This window comes from Cervus canadensis, chromosome 12 (genome assembly GCF_019320065.1).
Source record: "Cervus canadensis isolate Bull #8, Minnesota chromosome 12, ASM1932006v1, whole genome shotgun sequence".
Taxonomy (NCBI): domain Eukaryota; kingdom Metazoa; phylum Chordata; class Mammalia; order Artiodactyla; family Cervidae; genus Cervus; species Cervus canadensis.
Window position 1 is genome coordinate 42,832,511 of NC_057397.1, and position 21,696 is coordinate 42,854,206.

At 42.0% G+C, this 21,696-nt stretch overlaps 1 protein-coding gene across 1 annotated transcript in view; it reads right to left on the reverse strand.

Moving 5' to 3' along the window:
• Window positions 1–1,439: 1,439 nt before the first annotated feature.
• Window positions 1,440–21,696, reverse strand: part of MAL2 (mal, T cell differentiation protein 2) — a 31,067-nt gene continuing 10,810 nt past the window's right edge. Inside the window, exons 2-4 of the mRNA XM_043483980.1 lie at window positions 17,546–17,716; window positions 6,594–6,749; window positions 1,440–3,725 (exon numbers count right to left, since the gene is read on the reverse strand). Coding sequence (XP_043339915.1) covers window positions 3,654–3,725; window positions 6,594–6,749; window positions 17,546–17,716 — 399 coding nt within the window. The 3' untranslated portion in view covers window positions 1,440–3,653. The remainder of the gene's footprint in view (window positions 3,726–6,593; window positions 6,750–17,545; window positions 17,717–21,696) is intronic.

Here is a 21,696-nt window from a genome sequence, read left to right on the forward strand (position 1 = left end):
AGTGCCGGAGAGAGGAACTTTTATTGACCTATTGCTCAGGGTACAGCCTAATACATGCTCACTAAAAAAGCTGAACTTTCAAAATACTATATATATATATATACATATACATATATGTATACACTAAAGATAGTCACGTCTCTCCAAAATCCTGGCCCTTTCTCCCATGAATACATTAAGCTGCCACCTGAGAAACTGGGTCACTTAGTGACAAACTTGAAGCATGACTGAGGACAGAACCTTCCAAGATGATGACTTAGAATTCCAGATTCTGGCATATGCAGAGGAGCATATTCATACTTCATGTGTAAAGGTTGAATGGTGTATCTCAAGACTAGAAAACCTTTCTGATGTCAGCTCCAGGGGTGATAAAAAAAAGCCAGGTCAATTTAGGACTTGATGAATGAGGGCTAAACTGATGTAAGGCAATGGAGTGACTGAAGCCCCTAGTCCAGAACCAGAATGAATGGACCAGAGCAATATTGAGGCAGTCTGGAGAACTTTGCAGACCACAGTTGCTTCAATTTTCCCCCATTTTGCAAATCTGGTCTAAGTTCTTACAGCTAAACTCGTGAGCCCTTGGTTGTGACAGAAAAAAAAAGTTCTAGAAGGTAACATCTATCATAAGCAGTTGTGTGTTAAGCATTCTTGTAAAACCTTCTTTGAAAGGAGTCATATTTTTGGTTATATAAAATTGCAAAATCTGGGAGGACTAAGGGATCCACAACCATGATGAACCTGGACTTTGCAGCCAGACTGAGGTTTACATACCAGCTTTCCCACTTGATAGGTGCATGACCCTGGGTGTTTCCTATGGTCTGTGTTTCGGCTCCCCTGTCTTTGAAATTGACAATAATATCTACTCCATAGAGTTGTTACAATAAGGATGAAATTAATTAATATTTGAAAAAAAAATGTTCAGAACACTGTCTGGCATGTATTAAGCCTATATAAATGCTTTTAAAATAAAATAAAGTATAATTTAAGCTTCCTTTATAATACTTCCTTCAAAATACTTCCCTAGTAGCTCAGACGGTAAACCGTCTGCCTACAATGCAGGAGATCTGGGTTCAATTCCTGGGTTGGGAAGATCCCCTGGAGAAGGAAATGGGAAACCACTCCAGTGTTCTTGCTTGGAAAATCCCATGGATGGAGGAGCCTAGTGGGCTACAGTCCATGGGGTCGCAAAGAGTTGGACACGACTGAGAGACTTCTCTTCACTTCACTTCACTTATAATACTTTCAAAGAGTTACCTCTTGAATCTTCACCAAAAATAAAAATAAAAAAGACTTGCTGGCAAAGACTGTCTTTTACATAGAAATGTTTAAAACAGAACTCTGATATATTACGAATCTAGAAGCTCCAAATCTGTCAAGTTTATATCAACCCTTTAACTGAATTTCAAAGTGAATTATATAAAAAATAGATGACCCCCAAAGATTATCAAATGAATACTTTATTAGAGTCATAACACTTATAAAATAAATTTATTTTCATCATGGAGTTACCAGATTTTAAGACCAACCAACACTTTCTCATTTTTACAGCTAAGGTATACAAAGAAATTCTCAAATGCTATAATTTTTGTTCAGTGCTTTGTCAGTCAACTCCCAAATCTAGATCATGATTAATCTACAATTCTAAGTATTCACAGTTAAATGACTTCTAGGCTTGGTTCTTTATGATCAAGAAGCAATGCATTTATAAAAGTGCCACCAAGGCAGTTTCACGAAATCATTTAATTTAATGCCACCAAGCAGCATGGACCTGTTATACTTTGGAAAAAAAATATAATCTCACAACTAAATCTAACAGACTTTTAACAATTCCAGCCGGAATGGATGATATATCCTTATGGCACATTTATGACTTTGTAATAGACCATTTATAATACAGGTTTAAGTGTGCGGTATGGAATTGAAAAAACCAAGGAAGTTGGATTTTTATAGAAAAGCTATGATAAAGTCATAAGACTGGTTTCTTCTTGCCACATATTAAATATACCTTTTATCTTTATAGTTACATCACAAACCAACCCCTAATAAGATTCTTCTTCCTAAGGGATTATTACATAAACAGCATTTGATCACTGAGCATTGATTATGCTGCTCATTCAGACTGTTCCATGAAATCTAACTGCTCCACTTATACATGGCACTTGTAGGGGATGATTCAACCAAAATACAAAGGGCTGAAAATATAAAATAATCAAAAACTCTCTTTTCCCAGAGGTTGCCCTCTTGGGGCAAGAGATAAGTATCTCATTTGGACAGGTGGTGTGAGCTGGGGCCTAACTCTAACTTGTTCTCAAGCCATTTTGGCACTTTGCCATGACCAGGGTCTCTGAGGTGGGTTAAAATACTTTTCTGTGCTATTCAGCCAGAGATAGCTTTTGTGACCACTGTTCCTTGAAAACTGATTCTATGTATTTCTCACCAGTGCAAAACAACATAGGACTATTCTCTAGATGAGAATCTGCAACTTTAAGTTACATCTCATGTTCTGTTTGAATTTAACTTAAGAGTCATGTAAAAGAATTAGAAGTAAAACGTTTACCCTTTGGAGAGCTCTATTGGGTAAAGCCTCAGATATCCACATAAAAATACTCATCTATTCATGCATAGGACAAACAGCTGCTATTTGAAGCATAAATAAACCCAAAGTAAAACATCAGGCACTAGATACCCATTTCAGGAGTGGCTTAGGGGTCTCTGGGGCTCTTGTTTTAAGAATGCCAGCTAAGCATTTTGCTCAGTTGTTAGGAAAACATTTAGGTGGATTAAGCCACTAGGGTTTACTTCATAAATTACTTTTTCTTGTACTCAAGACTCTGCTTGAATTAGCCTGAGATGCTACAGCTGCTTCAAGGGTAACTGTTTGACCATTAACCCAAAGGCAGTGTGATTACTGAATGAGACTAAATATTACGTGGCTTGTCAAATTCACTTTAGACCTCTGAGGATCAGTTTAATAAAATACAAAACCCATAGCCAAGGTTTTAAACCAGAGGTCAGCAAACGATAGCCTGTAGCCACAGACCAAGTCCAGTCTGCTGCTGGTTTTCGAAAATAAAGATTTACTGGAACACACAGCTACACTCACTCATTTCATATTGTCTGCGGCTGTTTTCATAGTAGCAGCAGAGATGAGTACTTGTGACAGAGACTGTATGGCTCACAAAGCCTAAAATATTTACTATCTGTGCCTTTAGAGAAAAAGAACGCTGATCTCCATTTTACACTAAAACACAGAGTTCAGTGGGAACCTTATTTTAAATGCGTTTTTCTTCAGGAATTTTAGTTACCTGTTAAAATTAAGGTTCTGGTGATTTGGCAACTAAATACAAGAGATACCCCTTTTGCATGAATGCTATCTATGTATTTTATGGATGTAAAGGGAAATATTCGTTAAAATAAGAAAAAAAAAGAGACAGATAAATGTAAAACTAAAGGCCATTTCCTAACACCATAATAAAATTTCCATCCATGAAATGATGGATACTTAGATGGATGGATACTTAGATTCTCTCCATATACCAAACAAATTACTTTGGGGATATTGTTATATCTGAACAAAACGGTACCCAAATTGATCAAGACATAAAAAGTACACAAATGAAACTAACACACAAGCAGTTAGTCTTTAAGGAGTGTTACGGTCGCCATCTTCGTAAAGCCAGACCCAAACTGCAACCATAACAAGCTGTCGTCACAAAGGCAAAAATCTAAGAAAGAAGAAACAAAAATTCTTATCAGATTCATAACACTGACTTTAAGAAATCATTTGTCCAAAGGAACAACTGTCTGAAAACTGATCAGCCTACTTAAACATACTTCAACACTTAAGAAAATGATTTAGATCCTTTTTTTTTTTTTTTACGATTTTATCCTCTCATACCATTAACCCCTTCTTTTAAACATTCTAGCCCCTAATAATAGGACATCATTTGTGGACAGCCTTAGGTTGAGCCTTTGTTCACACACTGGACTCACTTGTTAGGCACTGATGAGACCCCTAACATGATGCATATTCAAAACTTCATGATGAGATGTCTACCTGCACAGTGATCTCACAGCCACACAGACTGTAGCTCTCTCTCAGGGCCCGAGGATGGAGCAGATTATTTCTGTGACAATGGAAGTGACTGTAGAGCTAAACAGAAAACCCACAGGAATGAATCATCAGGTTGGCGTGGGAGATAGTTCTCAAATGTGCATGAGTTCTGAATTACTGTCCTTCGTATTCAAAAAGGATTTTTTTAGCATCAACTATGTGTGCATCAGTACATTTGGTACATATAAATAAGTAACAGGTATTGTCCTCACCCTTCTGGGGTTTATGATCCATAGAAAACTCCCCAAACCATTCAATATGTTAAAAGATTATGATGTAGTACAGGAATCCTTTACCAGGAAACCAGAGCTCTGAGAAGGAATATCAGATCCACCTACGGAACATTTTCACAGTGTAATTACCATGCTGCTGCTTTCCCCACCCTTCTGCTGGCTGTCTCTAGATACATCTCTCTTTTTTAAGGAAACTTTACTAGCGTACAGTTGCTTTCCAATGTCATGTTAGTTTCCAGCGCACAGCAAAGTGAATCAGGTATGCTGCTACTGCTGCTAAGTTGCTTCAGTCCTGCCCGACTCTGTGTGATCCCATAGACGGCAGCCCACCAGGCTCCCCCGACCCTGGGATTCTCCAGGCAAGAACACTGGAGTGGGTTGTCATTTCCTTCTCCAATGCTTGAGAGGGAAAGTGAAAGTGAAGTTGCTCAGTCGTGTCCGACTCTTAGCGACCCCATGGACTGCAGCCCACCAGGCTCCTCCGTCCATGGGATTTTCCAGGCAAAGAGTACTGGGGTGGGTCAGGTGTACATTTACATACATATCTTACATCTCTGATCTAGGCATTTCTTTTCTGTTGAAAGAGAATGACCACTTTATTTTAAAGTACAAACGTGAATATTTAATTAGAACATGAAAAGAAATCACAACCACCACAAATTCTGAAAAGCTGACAAATGTCACAAATATTCCCAAACCTAAAACAACAATTTTGTTTTACTACCTGCCTGATAACATCTTACTTCTGAGGACCCACTTTCTTAGCTATCCTTTCACAAGACTATTTCAGATGACAATAGCATGAGAGAGATTTTGTAATCTTGGATAAAATCCACTGTTTCTTCTTTGATGGTTGATTAAAATTTGTTTTGTTTCAATAACAAAAAAAGTTTTTTTCAGTTTTATACATATTTGTAGTAACATGCAAACTGTGCAGGTTTGTCAAATTTGGGAAACTATCACATTTCATACATGATTTACAAAATTTCAGGACATTTCAAATTTTCTTGAGGAATGATACTCTTAAATCATAAATCTCAAAGTGTAAATCTTACTGCACTTTGGGTTGCTCATGTGTAGTTACAATTGTCCTCCATGTCTTTCTTGCACTGGCAGATGATGAAATTTACATTATCCCCATTGAATTCTGGGGGGCTGTATGCATGTGGCTCCCCCAGTTCTATTTATAATACTGTTCTAATGTTTGCACAGAATTTCTGATAAGTTCTATCTCAAATGATTTCCATAAAAAAAAAGCCTGGTGCCTTTTTTATTTTATGTCAAATATACACCTGCCAGGAGGGAGTTTCTGCTTTGACCAGGAGTCCACTTACATTTTTGTTCATCAGTTGATCTGATCTGCAAAATGGTTCCCCTATTGTGAGTCAGCTCATCAGCTCAGTGGATTTCACTCACCTACTCTGGGCTGACTGGTCCCTGCATGAATGACTACTTTTGATATCTATTACTAGTGAAAAGGAGTTCTCTCTCTAAGGCAGAGGTCACCAACCTCCAAGGTCTAATGCCTGATGATCTGAGGTGGAACTGATGCAACCACCATAATGGAAATAAAGTGCACAATAAATGTAATGCGCTTGAATCATACTGAAACCATCTCCCTTGCACCCCTGGTCCATGAAAAAATTGTCTTCCACAGAACTAATCCCTAGCGCCAGGAAGACTGGAGACTGACTGCTGCTCTAAGGTATGCTGAAATGAAAAGTGAGGGACTCAACAGAATGTCACAGATGAATGGCTCATGCATTTAAGTGTTATTAAAACTCAGAAACTAAAGATTTACTTCTATCAGAGTGTATGGGTAAAACGGAGGTTAATGCAGAATTTAAAGCATGGAGAAGATTACTAAGGCAGCTTCATTTAGGCAGAAAAAGGGAAGGACAAATCTGTGTCTGTGACAAAGACCACGTCTGAAGCTACAAGGAGTAGAAATGACAATTAATTCTTTTCATAAAGTAGACTTTGTTGCGCAAGGCCAACCACAAGCACTCATATAGGTATGGTCTTATGTGAATGTCAACCTCCTGGTGCTTCAGCTTCATCATCCACAGCACTGGGGTAATGACAGTACTTGGCCTGGCTCGTAAGGTTAACTCTACAGATAAACAGCTATTATATGTTTAATCCTGATGGCTATTATTAAAGAAAACTATTGTTGCCAGAGGAGTTTCTTAGAGACCCTGATGGGGAGGGGAGGCGTGGGTGCACAGTGTTCACCCCTCACTTACTGTGGCTGCCACGTTTATGTTATACTGGTTATCGCTCAGGAGTGGCTGCGTAGTCACGGTTCTATTGCAGTGTAGGTCATGCAGCGACGTGGTGGCTGCCTCCAGCAAAAAGGCTCCAAAGTAGAATACGAAGACTGTAAAATGGTAAGCAAAGTCCTGAAAGAGGATGGAAATGAGAGACATCTACCAGTAAAGAGAATAAGCTTTTCCAAGTGTTTTTTATTTCGAACCAAGTTTAGGTTCAGGAAAAACAGAACCTTTAATCAGTCTTTAACCACACTGGCCATTTCTTTTGGCTCCCTTAGCAATGTCAAGCTGTTAGAATCCCAAGGAAATCAACCGACTGACTCGTTGTAATTGGCACAGTGGCAAACCTTCAGATAGACTGAATTTGATAAAATACTTAATTCAATTTAGATAAGGCACCACAGAATTCCTGTCCTTAAAATTCAAGTAAAAGAGCATTTAAATTACATCTTGTTAGAGTAATTATATAACTACATATAATAACATATACACAGATTTCATATATAATAACATATACACATATTTCATAATTATTTTATTTTTGAGCAGTTTTTATTTTTATTCATTAGATTGTCATTCCATACACTGAAAGATATAGAATATCTATGAAATAATTTAATTCAATACCATATCTCTAGACATTTTAAAAAACAAAATACTTCTACAAAAAGTAGAGGAAGTTTTCATGCAAAACTCAGCAGTTATTAAGTTATTTTATCTGTCACTGGCATTAATGTGACATAGAACTATTAAAGTTCACATTGTCTAACCTGACTCAATGTACCATCAACACACTGCTGTGTATTTTTGTTGACAATTTCTATAGCAGGCACTTCACATTTATTATTAATCACTCTTACAACCACCATTTATTATTTCCATTTAACAAACAAGGAATTTCTTCTTCTTTTTTTTTTTTTTGGTGAAGTGATGAAATGACTGTCCCAAAGCCCCACAAAGCTGAACTTCCGAAGAGAGACCTCAAACCTACACCAGTCTGTCTGATTCCAAAGTCCATTTGCTTTCCTCTCTATCAAACTGTTCCTGATACAGCTATAGTACATTAAAAAAAAAAAAAAAAGGAACACTGCATGGCTTTTGTGTAAATGCCCATTCAGCAAGCAAAACTGTCCACAGAAATTGTTTCTATTCTCCCTAGAATAATAAGGACAAAGTTAACTAACTAGGAGTGAGAATTACAAAAGGTACAATGCTAAAAATGCTTTCTACTTAACACTTCTAATTTATAAATTGACCCACCAATGCCTTCAAATGATGTAAGAAAGAAGTTATATACTAGCCACATGTCTAATCTATAGGAGAAACGCTTAAACATTTACATGTGGTTAGTCAATAAATGTTCACTGACGAAGGTCAAAATCCAATGTCACTACTTTGAGAGATAAAATGCAATAGAAATGGGTCTTACTTAAGGTAGTAATAAAGGCTGAGATAAAAATATGTTTCAGACCATTAGATACTCACCTAATTTACTGAAGGGGACTCTCAGAAATGGCTCATTTCATCCCAAAAGGAATGGGAAGAGTTGGGTGATATGGCCTGTAACTCTTAGGATGATGTAGTCCTTGCCTTCTTTGCCAGCCTTATCTGACGTTACCCTCTTTCCTCTTTGAACGTCAGCCATGCTGGTCTCATTTTTGGCCTCAAGGAATCACTCTATACCTCAAGATTGATACCCTTTACATATGGCAATCTCTCTGACTGAGCCTTCCCACAACCAATGACCACATGCACATACACTCCAGCCCTCTACACACACACACACACACACACACACACACACACACCTCCCAATACCACCTTTCCATTCCTGCCTCATTTTGCCTCCTCCCTCCGTGGGCTCCCCTGATGGCTCAGCAAGGAAAGAGTCCGCCTGCAGTGCAGGAGGCACAGGAGACACAGTCATTCCCCGGTGGGGGGACGAGCCCCTGGAGAAGGAAATGGCAACCCATTCCAGTATTCTTGCTTAGAGAATCCCATGGACAGAGGAGCCCAGTGGGCTACAGTCCATGGGGTCACAAAGAGCTGGACACGGCTGAAGTGACCCAGCATGCAAGCACCCTAAAGTGTAAGAGGAACTCATGGCAACGGTGGTGAGAAAACCACTGTGTCAGCTCCTGGAGTTACAGACTCAGGCATGTCACCTGTATTGGGGAATTACACATCTCGGAAAAGCATCTCCTGGTGTCCGCCTGGGCCCTTGTAGGGAAGGAACACTTGATCTTGAGACAACAAAGGACGAAGTATCCAGAACTGCCCATTATGAATGGCGTTCTCTCAAAGCCACCAACTCACAGAGTCAACACTGCTTCCTCAGGTGGGAAGGGGACATCAGAGTTCAAGCTGAGCTGGGCTAGTGGGCCGGAGTCTGTTGTGTGAGCAGGTGGCCTAGGCCCCCAAGTCACCCACCAGGATGGGACTGCCCTCCTTCTTCAGCCCAAGCCTATAGCCACATGGGGAAGAGGTCCCTAGGGTCCAGATGAAGGGGAAGAAAAACACCTGAGCTTCTTTCTCGTGGCATGATGTGTTGTCACAAGGCAAAAAGGGACAGCAGCTGTATTACACATGCTTTAGAGACACATTCAGAGCTGGCTGTGAAAGAGCAGTTAGGGAACATCTTCCTAACGGATGGAACTCTGAGTGGTGCAGCATGGCATACAGTTTGTTAAGAAAGCAAAGTGGCCCAAGGTGAGAACAACAGAGACTCATCCGCAGTGGGGAAAGGTCTGGTAAGCTGGTCAGGGCCCTCAAAAATAAAAGCTCAGAGACAAGGAAGTGTGGAGCAGGGAGATGGACATATGGGATTAGGTGTGAAATGTGAAGTGTGACCTTTCTTTTATGTGGTCACGCCCACCAGAAGCATCCACATGGAAGATGACCTGGCCAGTTGATGCAACCAATTAAAAAGCAAAGACATTACTTAGCCAACAAACGTCCATCTAGTCAAAGCTATGGTTTTCTAGTAGTCACGTATGGATGTGAGAGTTGGACTATAAAGAAAGCTTAGTGCCAAAGAATTGATGCTTTTGAACTGTGGTGTTGGAGAAGACTCTTGAGAATCCCTTGGACTGCAAGGAGATCAAACCAGTCCATCCTCAAGGAAATTAGTCCTGAACATTCTTTGGAAGGACTGATGTTGAAGCTGAAACTCCAATACTTTGGCCACCTGATGAGAAGAACTGACTCCTTGGAAAAGACCCTGATGCTGGGGAAGACTAAAGGCAGGAGGAGAAGGGGATGACAGAGGATGAGATGGTTGGATGGCATCACCAACTCGATGGACATGAGTTTGAGCAAGCTCCAGGAGTTGGTGATGGAGTCCTAGCGTGCTGCAGTCCATGGGATCGCAAGGAGTCGGACACAACTGAGAGGCTGAACTCACTGATCTGGTTCCTGGCATGATGGGTACATGAATAGAGAGGCCATGACTGGGAAGGTGAGTCTATGTCACGGCCCAATAGTGCAGACTCCCAACAGCCAAAGCTGACAAGCCTCTTATCCGTATACATCAGAGGCCAGACAATGAAAACCACAATCACAGAAAACTAACCAAACTGATCACAAGGATCACAGCCTTGTCTAACCCAGTGAGCCATGCCATGTAGGGCCACCCAAGACAGATGGGTCACGGTGGAGAGTTCTGACAAAACACGGTCCACTGGAGAAGGGAATGGAAAATCACTTTAGCATTCTTTCCTTGAGAACCCCACGAACAGTATGAAAAGCTGACCTACCTCTTGCCTTTTCTGAATGTTAAATGTGCCAGCAACAGAGACTGACTCTGAGACCCTGACAAGGTGCTCTTCTCAACTGGTATCAAACTGATGAAACTCAGTTCCCATCTTCCTGGGAGGCATAAAGTTTCATTCTCACAAAATGGACACTCACTGTGAGTATGGATTTGCTTTTCCTCTCTGCAGAACCTCTGCCACTACCACTGTCCAGGGACTTATAGAATATGCCTGATTTATTGGCATCCACTCAACACAGCATCTGACCAAGGGACTAACTTCTCAGCAGAGGATGAGTGGGAATGGGCCCACGACCCTGAGCTGTCTCCTATCCTGCACCATCTAGGACCTGCTGGCCTGACAGCACGCTGGGATGGCTGGCTGAAGGCATGGCCTGGAGGAACCACCCCGTGAGGATGTGTGGCCATACTTCGGGATGCAGTAGATACAATGAAGAAGAGTTTTCAACATGGTGTCCTGTCCCATGGGGACAGTGGGAACCAAGGGTGGAAGGAGTTTCTCCTGTTACCATCGTCACTCCCAGTGACCTCGTCAAAGACTTTTTTAACTGCTGCCCCTGCACTCTGGACCCTGCATGATCAGAGGTCCCACTCCGGGGGGTGTACTCTTGCTAGAGGATCCGGCAAGCAGCCCGTTGACCGTGAGCTACAGCTCCTACCTGTGTGCTTTGGATTCTTTGTGCTCAGGCATCAAAAGGTGAGAGGAGGGGTCACCATCTTGACAAGAGAAGGTGTGACTGCTGATACTCAGGAGGGCGGGAAGGAGTCTATGTGGAACTTGGGTGCTCTACTTGGGGTCCTAGACTCCTCTTGCCCAACTGTGTGTAAAATGGAGCAACACTGGCCTGAAAGGGCTATAGTTACCAGAGGGCTTACAGTCCTTCAGGCGGAAGGGACTGGATTATACCACCAGGTAAACAGAAGAGACCAGCAGGTGTGAAGTGCTGAGCAAGAGGAGTTTAAAACGGTCAGTGGAGCCGGGGAGGTGACTGGGACTAGTTGTGGCTCTGAGACCAGCTTCAGTCAGAGGGGCTGCAGTTTGTCTCTGTAGCCTCTCTAGCTCTGCTTCAGGAAGAGAGGTACACTGGGACCTTGGAGGAGCAACTCCCCACACATATATGGTGCGGTGGATCCATGGGGTGCAAGAAGAGGTCTGGGGCATCTTCAGATGCATGTGTGTCCCTTCTAACACACATAACCTGACATTCCACTGTGAGGACCACAGTCAGCTGACAGCTTTGGCTTCAGTGGATTTGGAATCTACTGCTGAGACTGGGCTAAGCCCATGTTCTTCTCTGGCAGCCCACAGCTGGTGATGGTGCAGCGTGGACACTGGTACCTGGCCACTTTCACCAACACAAGAGCGAAAGGGAAGGCTGTGCTCTGAAGCTTCACACTAGGCTGGCCAGGACTTTGTCACACTCTAAGACTTCTTTGCTTTATCTTACATCTTTCTTCTTTTAAAGGTGTTGCTTCCTCCCCTTTCCCTTAAATAAAACAAAACAAAACACAAAAACCCTTGTACTTCAAAATCCATCTCAGAATCCACGTCCCAGTGGCCTGGAGATGACATATATATATATGCTATTCTCATTCCCTTCTTGGCCAGTAACATAATTATTGCATCAGGCTTCCCAGGTGGCTCAATGGTAAAGAATCTGCTTGCCAATGCAAGAGATGCAGGTTTGATCCCTGGATTGGGAAGATCCCCTGGAGAAGGGACAGACTACCCATTCCAATATTCTTGGGCTTCCCTGGTGGCTCAGTTGGTAAAGAATCCTCCTGCAATGCAGGAGACCAGGGTTCGATCCCTGGATTGGGAAGATCCCCTGGAGAAGGGAAAGGCTACCCACCCCAGTATTCTGCTGGAGAGTTCCATGGACTGTACAGTCCCTAGGGTCACAAAGAGTTGGACACGACTGAGTGACTTTCATTTTCCAGTATTATAGCCAGGAGAATTTCATGGACAGAGGAGCCTGGCAGGCTGCAGTCTATGGGGTCGCAAAAGAGTTGGACATGACTGAACAACTGAGTACAGACACAATTCTTGCATCAGCTGTATAATCATTTCCTCACTGCTACTGTCCACTCCAACAAACACTCTGAGACCCGCTCCCGGTCCTACCTCATTCACCGTCGTGTTTTGAGAGCCTTAGGAAGAATCAGGCACATACTAGGTGCTCAGTCTATCTCCCTCCACCCTTGCCTGGACAGCCACACCTGTGTTTATATTTGGCCACTCTGGATATCTTATTCCAGTTCCTGCTCTGTGTGGGATGTGCGCACGAAGGTCTTCCACAATTTTGCTCATTGTTTTGGACAATGAAGGTTATTTATTCTAAGTCAGAGGGTCTCCTAAAGGTGAGTGTGCATCAGAAGCACTTGAAAAGCTTGTTAAAACAGACTATTGGGCCCCAACCCCAGAATTTCTGACTTAGATGTCTGGGTGGAACCTGAGAATCTGCATTCCTAACAAGTTCCCAGGTGATGACAGTGCTGCGGGGGAGGGACCACCCTTTGCGGACCACCTGCCCGAAGCCCTTGGCACCCCTCCATTAGCAGAGGAGCCCATCTCTTTCTGAGTCTTCTTCACATACTTTTGCTTCTCTGCCAATCTTCCCAACACTCACACACCCCAGAGTGTAGCTCATCTGCCTTCAACACCAGCAAACTCGGCCTCAACTACAGCCTGAATCTTTTCAGCAGCAAGTTACTCTCTCCCACAGTCTTATGTCCAGATCATGTTTCGCTTCTCGGCTCAGGATCAAACTTTCACTAACTATTAAAAAAGAAAAAAACTACACTGTATATAGAGGGATCTTCTTTTACACAATGGCAGCATGAAAAAAAGGATAATAGACACTCCAAGCTTTAATTTTCTCATTTGTAAAAATGAGGACAACACTAGTTTTCCATAAGGTCAAACAGGCAAATAAATGTGACAACAGAAAACAAAGCTCAGGACATTTTAAGTTATCGAGTGATTTCTACACTAGGCAAATGATCACATGTGTGCCAGCTACATATTGCAGAATAAAGGGAAACCTTTAAAATTGTACAGGACCATTTTTTCAGGGGATATCTTTTATTTCTCTAACATACATCTTTCCTTACCACTCCACCTCTCAGAAAAGGGAAAATAAATGTGATATCTCCTGTTTAAAGTCAGGTGAAATGACACTACCCTTATGGCAGAAAGTGAAGAGGAACTAAAGAGCCACTTGATGAAAGTGAAAGAGGAGAGAGAAAAAGCTTAAAACTCAACATTCAGAAAACTAAGATCATGGCATCTTGTCCCATCACTTCACAACAAATAGATGAGGAAACAATGGAAACAGTGAGAGACTTTATTTTCTTGGGCTCCAAAATCAGTGCAGATGGTGACTGCAGCCATGAAATTAAAAGACACTTGCTCCTTGGAAGAAAAGCTATGACCAACCTAGAGAGCATGTTAAAAAGCAGAGACATTACTTTACCAAGAAATGTCTGTCTAGTCAAAGCTATGGTTTTTCCAGTAGTCACGTACGGATGTGAGAGTTGGACTATAAAGAAAGCTGAGTGCCGAAGAATTGATGCTTTTGAACTGTGGTGTTGGAGAAGGCTCTTGAGAGTCCCTTGGACTGCAAAGAGATCCAACCAGTCCATCCTAAGGGAAATCAGCCCTGATTATTCATTGGAAGGGCTGATGCTGAAGCTGAAGCTCCAATATTTTGGCCACCTGATGCAAAGAACTGACTCATTGGAAAAGATCCTGATGCTGGGAAAGATTGAGGGCAGGAGGAGAAGGGGATGACAGAGGATGAGATGGTTGGATGGCATCATCAACTCGATGGACATGAGTTTGAGCAAGTTCTGGGAGTTGGTGATGGACAGGGAAGTCTGGCATGCTGTAGTCCACAGGGTCGCAAAGAGTCAGACATGACTGAGCAACTGATCTGAACTAAACTGAAATGGTATTATTACTTCTCCATCAAACACAATAAGAAAAACCACCTCAAAATTAAAATCTGCTTCTTTCCCCAAATTAGAAGGGGCCAAGTTTTTAGCACTTACTGTATGTTATTGTGTGTATGTGTGTGTTCTCAGTCATGTCTGACTCTTTGTGACCCCATGGACTATAGCCCACTGGGTTCCTCTGTCCATGGGATTTTCCAGGCAGGAATACTGGAATGGATTGCCATTTCCTCCTCCAGAGAATCTTCCTGACTCAGGGATCAAACCTGCATCTCTTGCATTGGCAGGCAGATTCTTTACCACTAGCACCACCTGGGAAGCCCAATATATAACATATTATATTGTTATTTCACCATTTACACCAAAACTAGAAAAAATACTGAAGACATCAGTCATGAATGCTAATGAAATCTCATGATCAGAGAAGGTATACATATTGTAGGTAACATCCCACAATGAACAGGTCTAGAAAATAATTTCTCTATCAAAATGCATTCTTGCTTCCTTCATGCATGGCATACAGGTGACAGAGAGTAAACAATTATCATGGGGGGAAGCAATAATTTTTTAAGCAATTAATGTTTAACAACTCCAGAAGGCAGCAATTAAAAATTGTTACCATCTGGTGACGACTGCATGATACGCATGGCTCAAAAATTCTCCTGGCTGAGTGTACGAAATAAATTACAAAACCTATCAAAAGCAACCATGTGGTCAGAGATGACTAAGAATGCAGAAAATCACAAAAGAAGAAGGGAAAGGGTGCCCTTTCTAAATACTATGTAAGAATATAAGCAAATTTCTTGAAGGCAAGAGTTGGCTTTGTGAAACTACACCCACTATATGACAAGATGGTACTAATAACCACCATACTGGGTACTGTGTGTTGCTGTCCCCAGCTTTCTCTCAGTAAAAGTGGACTGCTGCTGCTGCCAAGTCGTTTCACTCATGTCCGACTCTGTGCGACCCCTTAGACGGCAGCCCACCAGGCTCCGCCGTCCCTGGGATTCTCCAGGCAAGAACACTGGAGTGGGTTGCCATTTCCTTCTCCAATGCATGAAAGTGAAAAGCGAAAGTGAAGTCGCTCAGTTGTGTCCAACTCTTAGCGATCCCATGGACTGCAGCCCACCAGGCTCCTCTGCCCATGGGATTTTCCAAGCAAGAGTACTGGAGTGTGTTGCCATTGCCTTCTCCGAAAAGTGGACTACTCTAACTAAAAACCTATAAGACGAACTCTGCAGGTGACTTACGGAACAGACTGGTTCATTTCAACTCTCCCTTTAATAAAGTGGTTTAATTAAAAAAAAACAAAACATGTTTTATTGTATGAACATCAGATACAATGCAACAAAAACTGGGAAGAAATACAAGTTTAGAAAACCTAATTAAACCTAGTAAATTTAGAAACAATATTAATGCTTGGGCTCAATACCAAAGATAAGGCTCAATATGAGCAAAAGAGAAAAATAGGATATGAACGTACATCTAATAAAACCAGGAGTGATATCAGAAACATATTTAAACATTGGTAGGACATATGCCTCAACCAGTTAGAGATAATGCTGAGCATTGCAGGATCCTGGAGACTCACTACTTTTCCAGATATTGACTTTTTATTTGCTGAGCTATTAGGAGGTCCAGGAAGGTCCCAAAGAAAGGGTCAGGTTATAGGGATTAGGAAGAGGCAGTAGGTTAGGGTAAAATCTATGTATTAACTAGTACCAAAGTACCAGTAGAGCTGTTTTGCTGGTACATATTGGCCAATTACCACCTTCAAGTCTGATATTAAAAGAGCTTGGTAGCACTCTCCAACATAAAGGATTGACTGATTCATTCATGCGTTATTATAAGAAAGTCAGGCATTTAGAAAAAGGCGATTAAGCATCTATCATATTTATAACTTAAATAGGGATTTTTGATCTTCCTTGAGCAATAGTTAGAAATCTTTTCTCATCATTAATGAGAATCAAGGCAAACATGCAGAAATACATTGTATCAGCAACCTAGGAAATAGGACTTTATAAGTTTCAAACTGCAAGCCTCAACATGTTTAAGGAGTTTGATGATTTACTGATCACTTACTATAAGCTGAACATTTTACAATACACGAATTCCATTGTTCCTTAACAACATCTGGTGAGGCTAGTATTATTACTATCATTTTACAGAAATGAGGCTCAGTATTTTGCCCAAGGCTACTTGGTTAGTAAGCAGACCCAACTAATCTCAAAGCCTGGGCAGGATTATAACCATCGCACTTCAAGTCCTCCTTAGCTGGCCCTGGCTGACTGAAAGGGCAGTCACATTTGCTAGACTTCACTGCTGATAACATCTGAGATGATGCTCCTCAGTATGGTCTATAAACAAGACAAGAACAAATATTTTTTCTTGCTGCTGAATAAAACACTATCACACTCAAAAGAAACATATACAAAGTGTGACCGAAGGTCTGATTTAAGTTTCTAACTGCCAAAGTGTGAAAGAAACCTAGTGGTGGTTCTTCATGAACCTTATTAAACTGATCACCGATGGACTACCATTCATGCTCCGCTGGGCCATTTACAGATAACCCCAGAGAATGAATGACCACAAGCACAAAAGAGATTTGACTACATGATACGAGAAAAAGGAAATGTAAGTTGACCCAATATAATGGTATCATAATTTTTAAAATGGTGTCAATTGAAAATTCATTTCTTTAAACTCTTGCTAATCTAGGACAGACATTGAAAATAAATACAAAATATCCCCTTGGCTTTTCTAAATTTTCTGAAGAGTAGAATATAGAGCTACTTGTTTTCTGAAAAGAATATATGTATTTGGTATCTGAAGCAGGAATCAATGGAAAACTTTAAGATAAATGGCATAGCATCCATCTCCCAAAAGCATCTGTTCAACAGTTCAATAACTGTAATGTGATTCATTTGTTGTACACAACAAAACCGTCTTTGCAGAAAGGTCGTCTAACTCATAAGGGAGGAACAGAGAGATGGCTGAGTTATGTCAATGCTGGAATTGCACAAACTGGGAGCCTGCTGTCCAGATGGGCCGGCCACAAGGCAACACAGCAGCCCCTGTGCTCTGACCTCTCCTGTCCCCGAGAGGCAATGGATAGAACCAGAGATCTGGCATCTCAGGACAGAACAAGATACTCATAAGTCTCTCGCATTTTCTGGAAAGAGATATAAAGATCCCTTACCAGGAAATTCCAATTGGCATTAATCTGAGTCACCATGCCAGAGAGGAACACGCCCAGGAAGAGAAGAGAACAGACGAAAGCTGTCACAGACACGAACATGACCCATCCTTGCAACAGAGGTAGAGGAACATTGGAGGAGGCGACGAGTATCCACACGAGTCCTCCGAACACCTGCAGGGGAAAAGAAACACAGTGACAGATCTGGGCACAGAACCGGACCTGCCTGCATCAGGCTTCCTTGCTGCCTTAGCTCCTCCCCAGGCCCCTGCATGTGTTCCTGAAACCCCACCAGTGACTTGTCTCCATCATTACTAAAGATGCCTTCTCTCAGCTGCAAGCCAGAGCTTCTGCTTGGGGGCCTGATCTGACTCCACATCTATTTCTGAACCTGCCTTTCTGTTGGACTCTTGTCCTCAGCCTATGACCAGGCTCAGCATGCTTTCACCATCTAAAAGTATTTTCCTTTAAAAGAATTTGAAAAAGAATAAATATATGTTTGTGTATTATATAACTGCATCACTTCGCTATACACTAAAACTAACACAACATTGTTAATCAACTATGCCCCCCCCAAAAAAAAAAGTTTAAGTATTTCCCTTTGACCTTGGTGCCTCTCTATTTTCCTCTCTAAGGATTTCTCTTTTCAGTTCACCCTTTTTACACATTTATCTCTACACCTCCTCTCCTTATTACCATCTACTGGCTTCTGCTCTCACCACTTCTCAGAGAGACTGTTAGCAAAGATCAGCCATAAATTTCTAACCTGTCACTTTTCATGGCCATGCTTCAGTCCTTATCATGACCTATTCGCACAGGTGAGATTATTGCCTATACATGGTGACTCAGATGGTAAAGAGCCTGCCTACAGTGAAGGAGACCTGGGTTTGATCCCTGAGTTGGGAAGAGCCCCTGGAGGAGGGATCAGCTACCCACTCCAATATTCCTGCCTGGAGAATTCCATGAACAGAGGAGCCTGGCGGGCTACAGTCAGTCCATGGGGACATGACTGAGCGACTAAATGCTAACTAACTGAATAGCTGTAGCTACAGTACATGATTGGAGAAGGAAATGGCAACCCACTCCAGTATTCTTACCTGGAGAATCCCATGGACAGAGGAGCCTGGCAGCCTACAGTCCACGGGGTCAAAAGAGTTGGACACGACTTAGCAACTAAACAACCACCACTGTACATGATAGAAAACAATAAAATTTTTCATCACTTATTGATGCTCTTCTATGTGTTGGACATGAGAATAAGAACTTTAGATATTTATACACCTAATATTCAGTAAATACCTACTGTCTGGCACTGTGCCGGGTGCAAGGCATAAAATGGTAAACGATGGTCTCAGCCATCACAGAGTTCACAGTGTCTTATACGAAAGAGGAAATTAAGCAAGTCTCTCAAATGCTGCTTCACATGTGGCACAACTGGGCAAACGCTGGGCGCTAAACCCAGATGTGAGAAGTCAGAAAACACTGCCTAGAAGCAACAACTCAAAGGACAGTGCCAGGGAGAAGGGCAGAGGGCAGAGGAGGTTGTTTCAGGGCAGGAGGTAAATCTTGAGATGATTTGGGGCAGGGGGGCTGAGAAAAAGCCTGGCAGAGCTGAAGGGCAGAACTCAGGGTGATGGAGCAGCAGGCTGGCACATGACAGCAAAAGAACAGATAAGGAAAATACCCAGATTTATGGCTGGGGCAAGTAGCAGTGAGTGAGAAAACACAGGAGGAGAAGGAGGAGGAGTGAGCGGGTGAAGACAGTTTTATGAATCTGACAACAACAGTCTCCTCCATGCTACCACCAAAGAGATAAAGGCTAGGGACTTTCCTGGTGTCCAGTGGTTAAAACTCCTCCCTGGTGGGGAACTAAGATCCCACATGTCACACGGCCACAAAAAGAGAGAGAGTGAGATAAAGGCTACACATACTTTACAGGGTATTCCAGGCCCTTTATGTGCTAACCTGTCTTTTTCATATTTGTCTCTTGCCACTAAGCCCCTCACATCTTCGGTTCAGTTCAGTTCAGTCGCTCAGTCATGTCCGACTCTTTGCGATCCCATGAGTCGCAGCACGCCAGGCCTCCCTGTCCATCACCAACTCCTGGAGTTTACTCAAACTCAAGTCCATCGAGTCGGTGATGCCATCCAGCCATCTCATCCTCTGTCGTCCCCTTCTCCTCCTGCCCCCAATCCCTCCCAGCATCAGGGTCTTTTCCAATGAATCAACTCTTCGCATGTTACCTTATAGCAAAAGAAATGAACAGTCCAGAGACAAAGCTCTTCCATATTTGAGTGACCTGACTTATGTTGGCCCAGAATATTGTTCCTTCCCTATGTGTACTTGAGAAACGCCCATGCATAGCTCACCCTGGATAGCACATCAACCAGAAGGTCTTTCCTGAGTGCCATCCCACATTCAGGCCATCTTCCAGCCCTCTGGGCGAACTCCCTATTGTGGATTTGTTACATGGATGAGAAACACTGTATTAATAATTAATGCCCCTGGCTTTCAGTCCAACTGTACTACTAGACCTTCTTGGCAGCAGGCTGTCTTTTATGTCTCTGTATCTAATATCGTTTATTTATCTACATGTTAATTCTTTCCTAACTCTCAGTCAGGCACTGTGCCAAATTTGGCAATGAAAAACTTAAGTTATAGATGTATCCTAGAGACACGAACAGGCAAGTGGGAATCAATCCCCAGCCCCACACACAATACAACAATATAAGTGACGTCACAGAAGCAGGTTATGTCTGGCATATGGAAGGCTCTTAGATATTTGCTTCATGAACAAGCAAGCTCTTGTTTCCCATGGGAGAACAACTGGAGCACCAAATACTAAAAAAAAAAAGCCATAATCATGTGCATCTTGCTAGATAATATCCAACTTGCTCATTAGAAATTATAAATACAAGCATTAAGTTTCTTAAAAAAAAAAAAAAAGAGGCCCACACAATGCATTAGTACTTTGAAAACCATTTTGGAAAGTCTAAGTTATCACTTGAACGATAATAATGAAAGAGCCAGTCTAATAAATAGATAATAATGTTGTTATATCTCAAGTGCTAATTCCAAAACAAACATGAACAATCAACCTGGAAAGTTTTATGAAGTAAATCTAAGTCATGAATATTAATACATATTTTTAAAAAATGTAACCATAACCTTAGTAACTATGAAAGAAACAGTGTTCCTGGTAAAAGATTCTCTGCTCTTTCTTACTGTTTAATACATATTTGAAGGCGATAAGATCTTGCATTTTTTCTTTTTTCTCAGCCTCTTTTTCTTGGTACATTGTTTTTACTACCCCCTACAAATAGGCAAGATTATTTTAAATACTGTTTATGAAATATACATCACTACTAAATATCTATTAATTCAAGAATCATTTCTTGAGACTCCAGGTGCCAAAATAAAGAATAATAAAGAACAACGTGCCACTGTCCATTGGGGACAGGCAGACTCAGAAGGATAAGCATCATTATTCAATACAGAGGTTATGATCACGTGACACTTCTAAAGACGACGCTATATGATCTCTTGGAATTAAGCATAACATGTCATAAGCCTGGACTGGACCTCAAAGTGGCCAGTCTCAAATCTGCTGCCAAGCACTGGAGAAGGACACTGAGAAAAGAGGTGAAGAAAAAAAAAAAGGCACGGTTCTGTCTCCAGGAGCTCTAAATAAGGGAGAAATAGACACCATCAAGTCTGATTCAGGAGCAGATTGTGGTGAGTGCTATAAAAAGAGCTCAACGCTGTGCGCTCCGGGAGATGGGGAGAGGGGAGAAGCAGCAGAAGGGGAGGAATCCAGAAGGCAGGCCGGGGAGGCAGGCTCTGAAGCGGGCTTGCAAGGCAGATGAGGGCTGTGACTGGGGATGCTAAGGTGACACAGTAGAGATGAACTGTTCTTGTCAGACTCGACACTACTGTCCTTCCCATACCTCAAAGGCTAGGAAAGGGAACTAAGTGTGTATACGAGAAGAGAACAGACTTGCGCTCCTATCTGTGATGTGGGTATGGCTGGAAAGAGGGGAGAGGAGGCAGGAAGGTGTATGAATGCCTTCCCCCCCGCCCCCACAAATGCTTTTTGCACATGTGTGCATGCACACACACCCCCACACTCTACATCCTTAGATCAGAGATTCTGT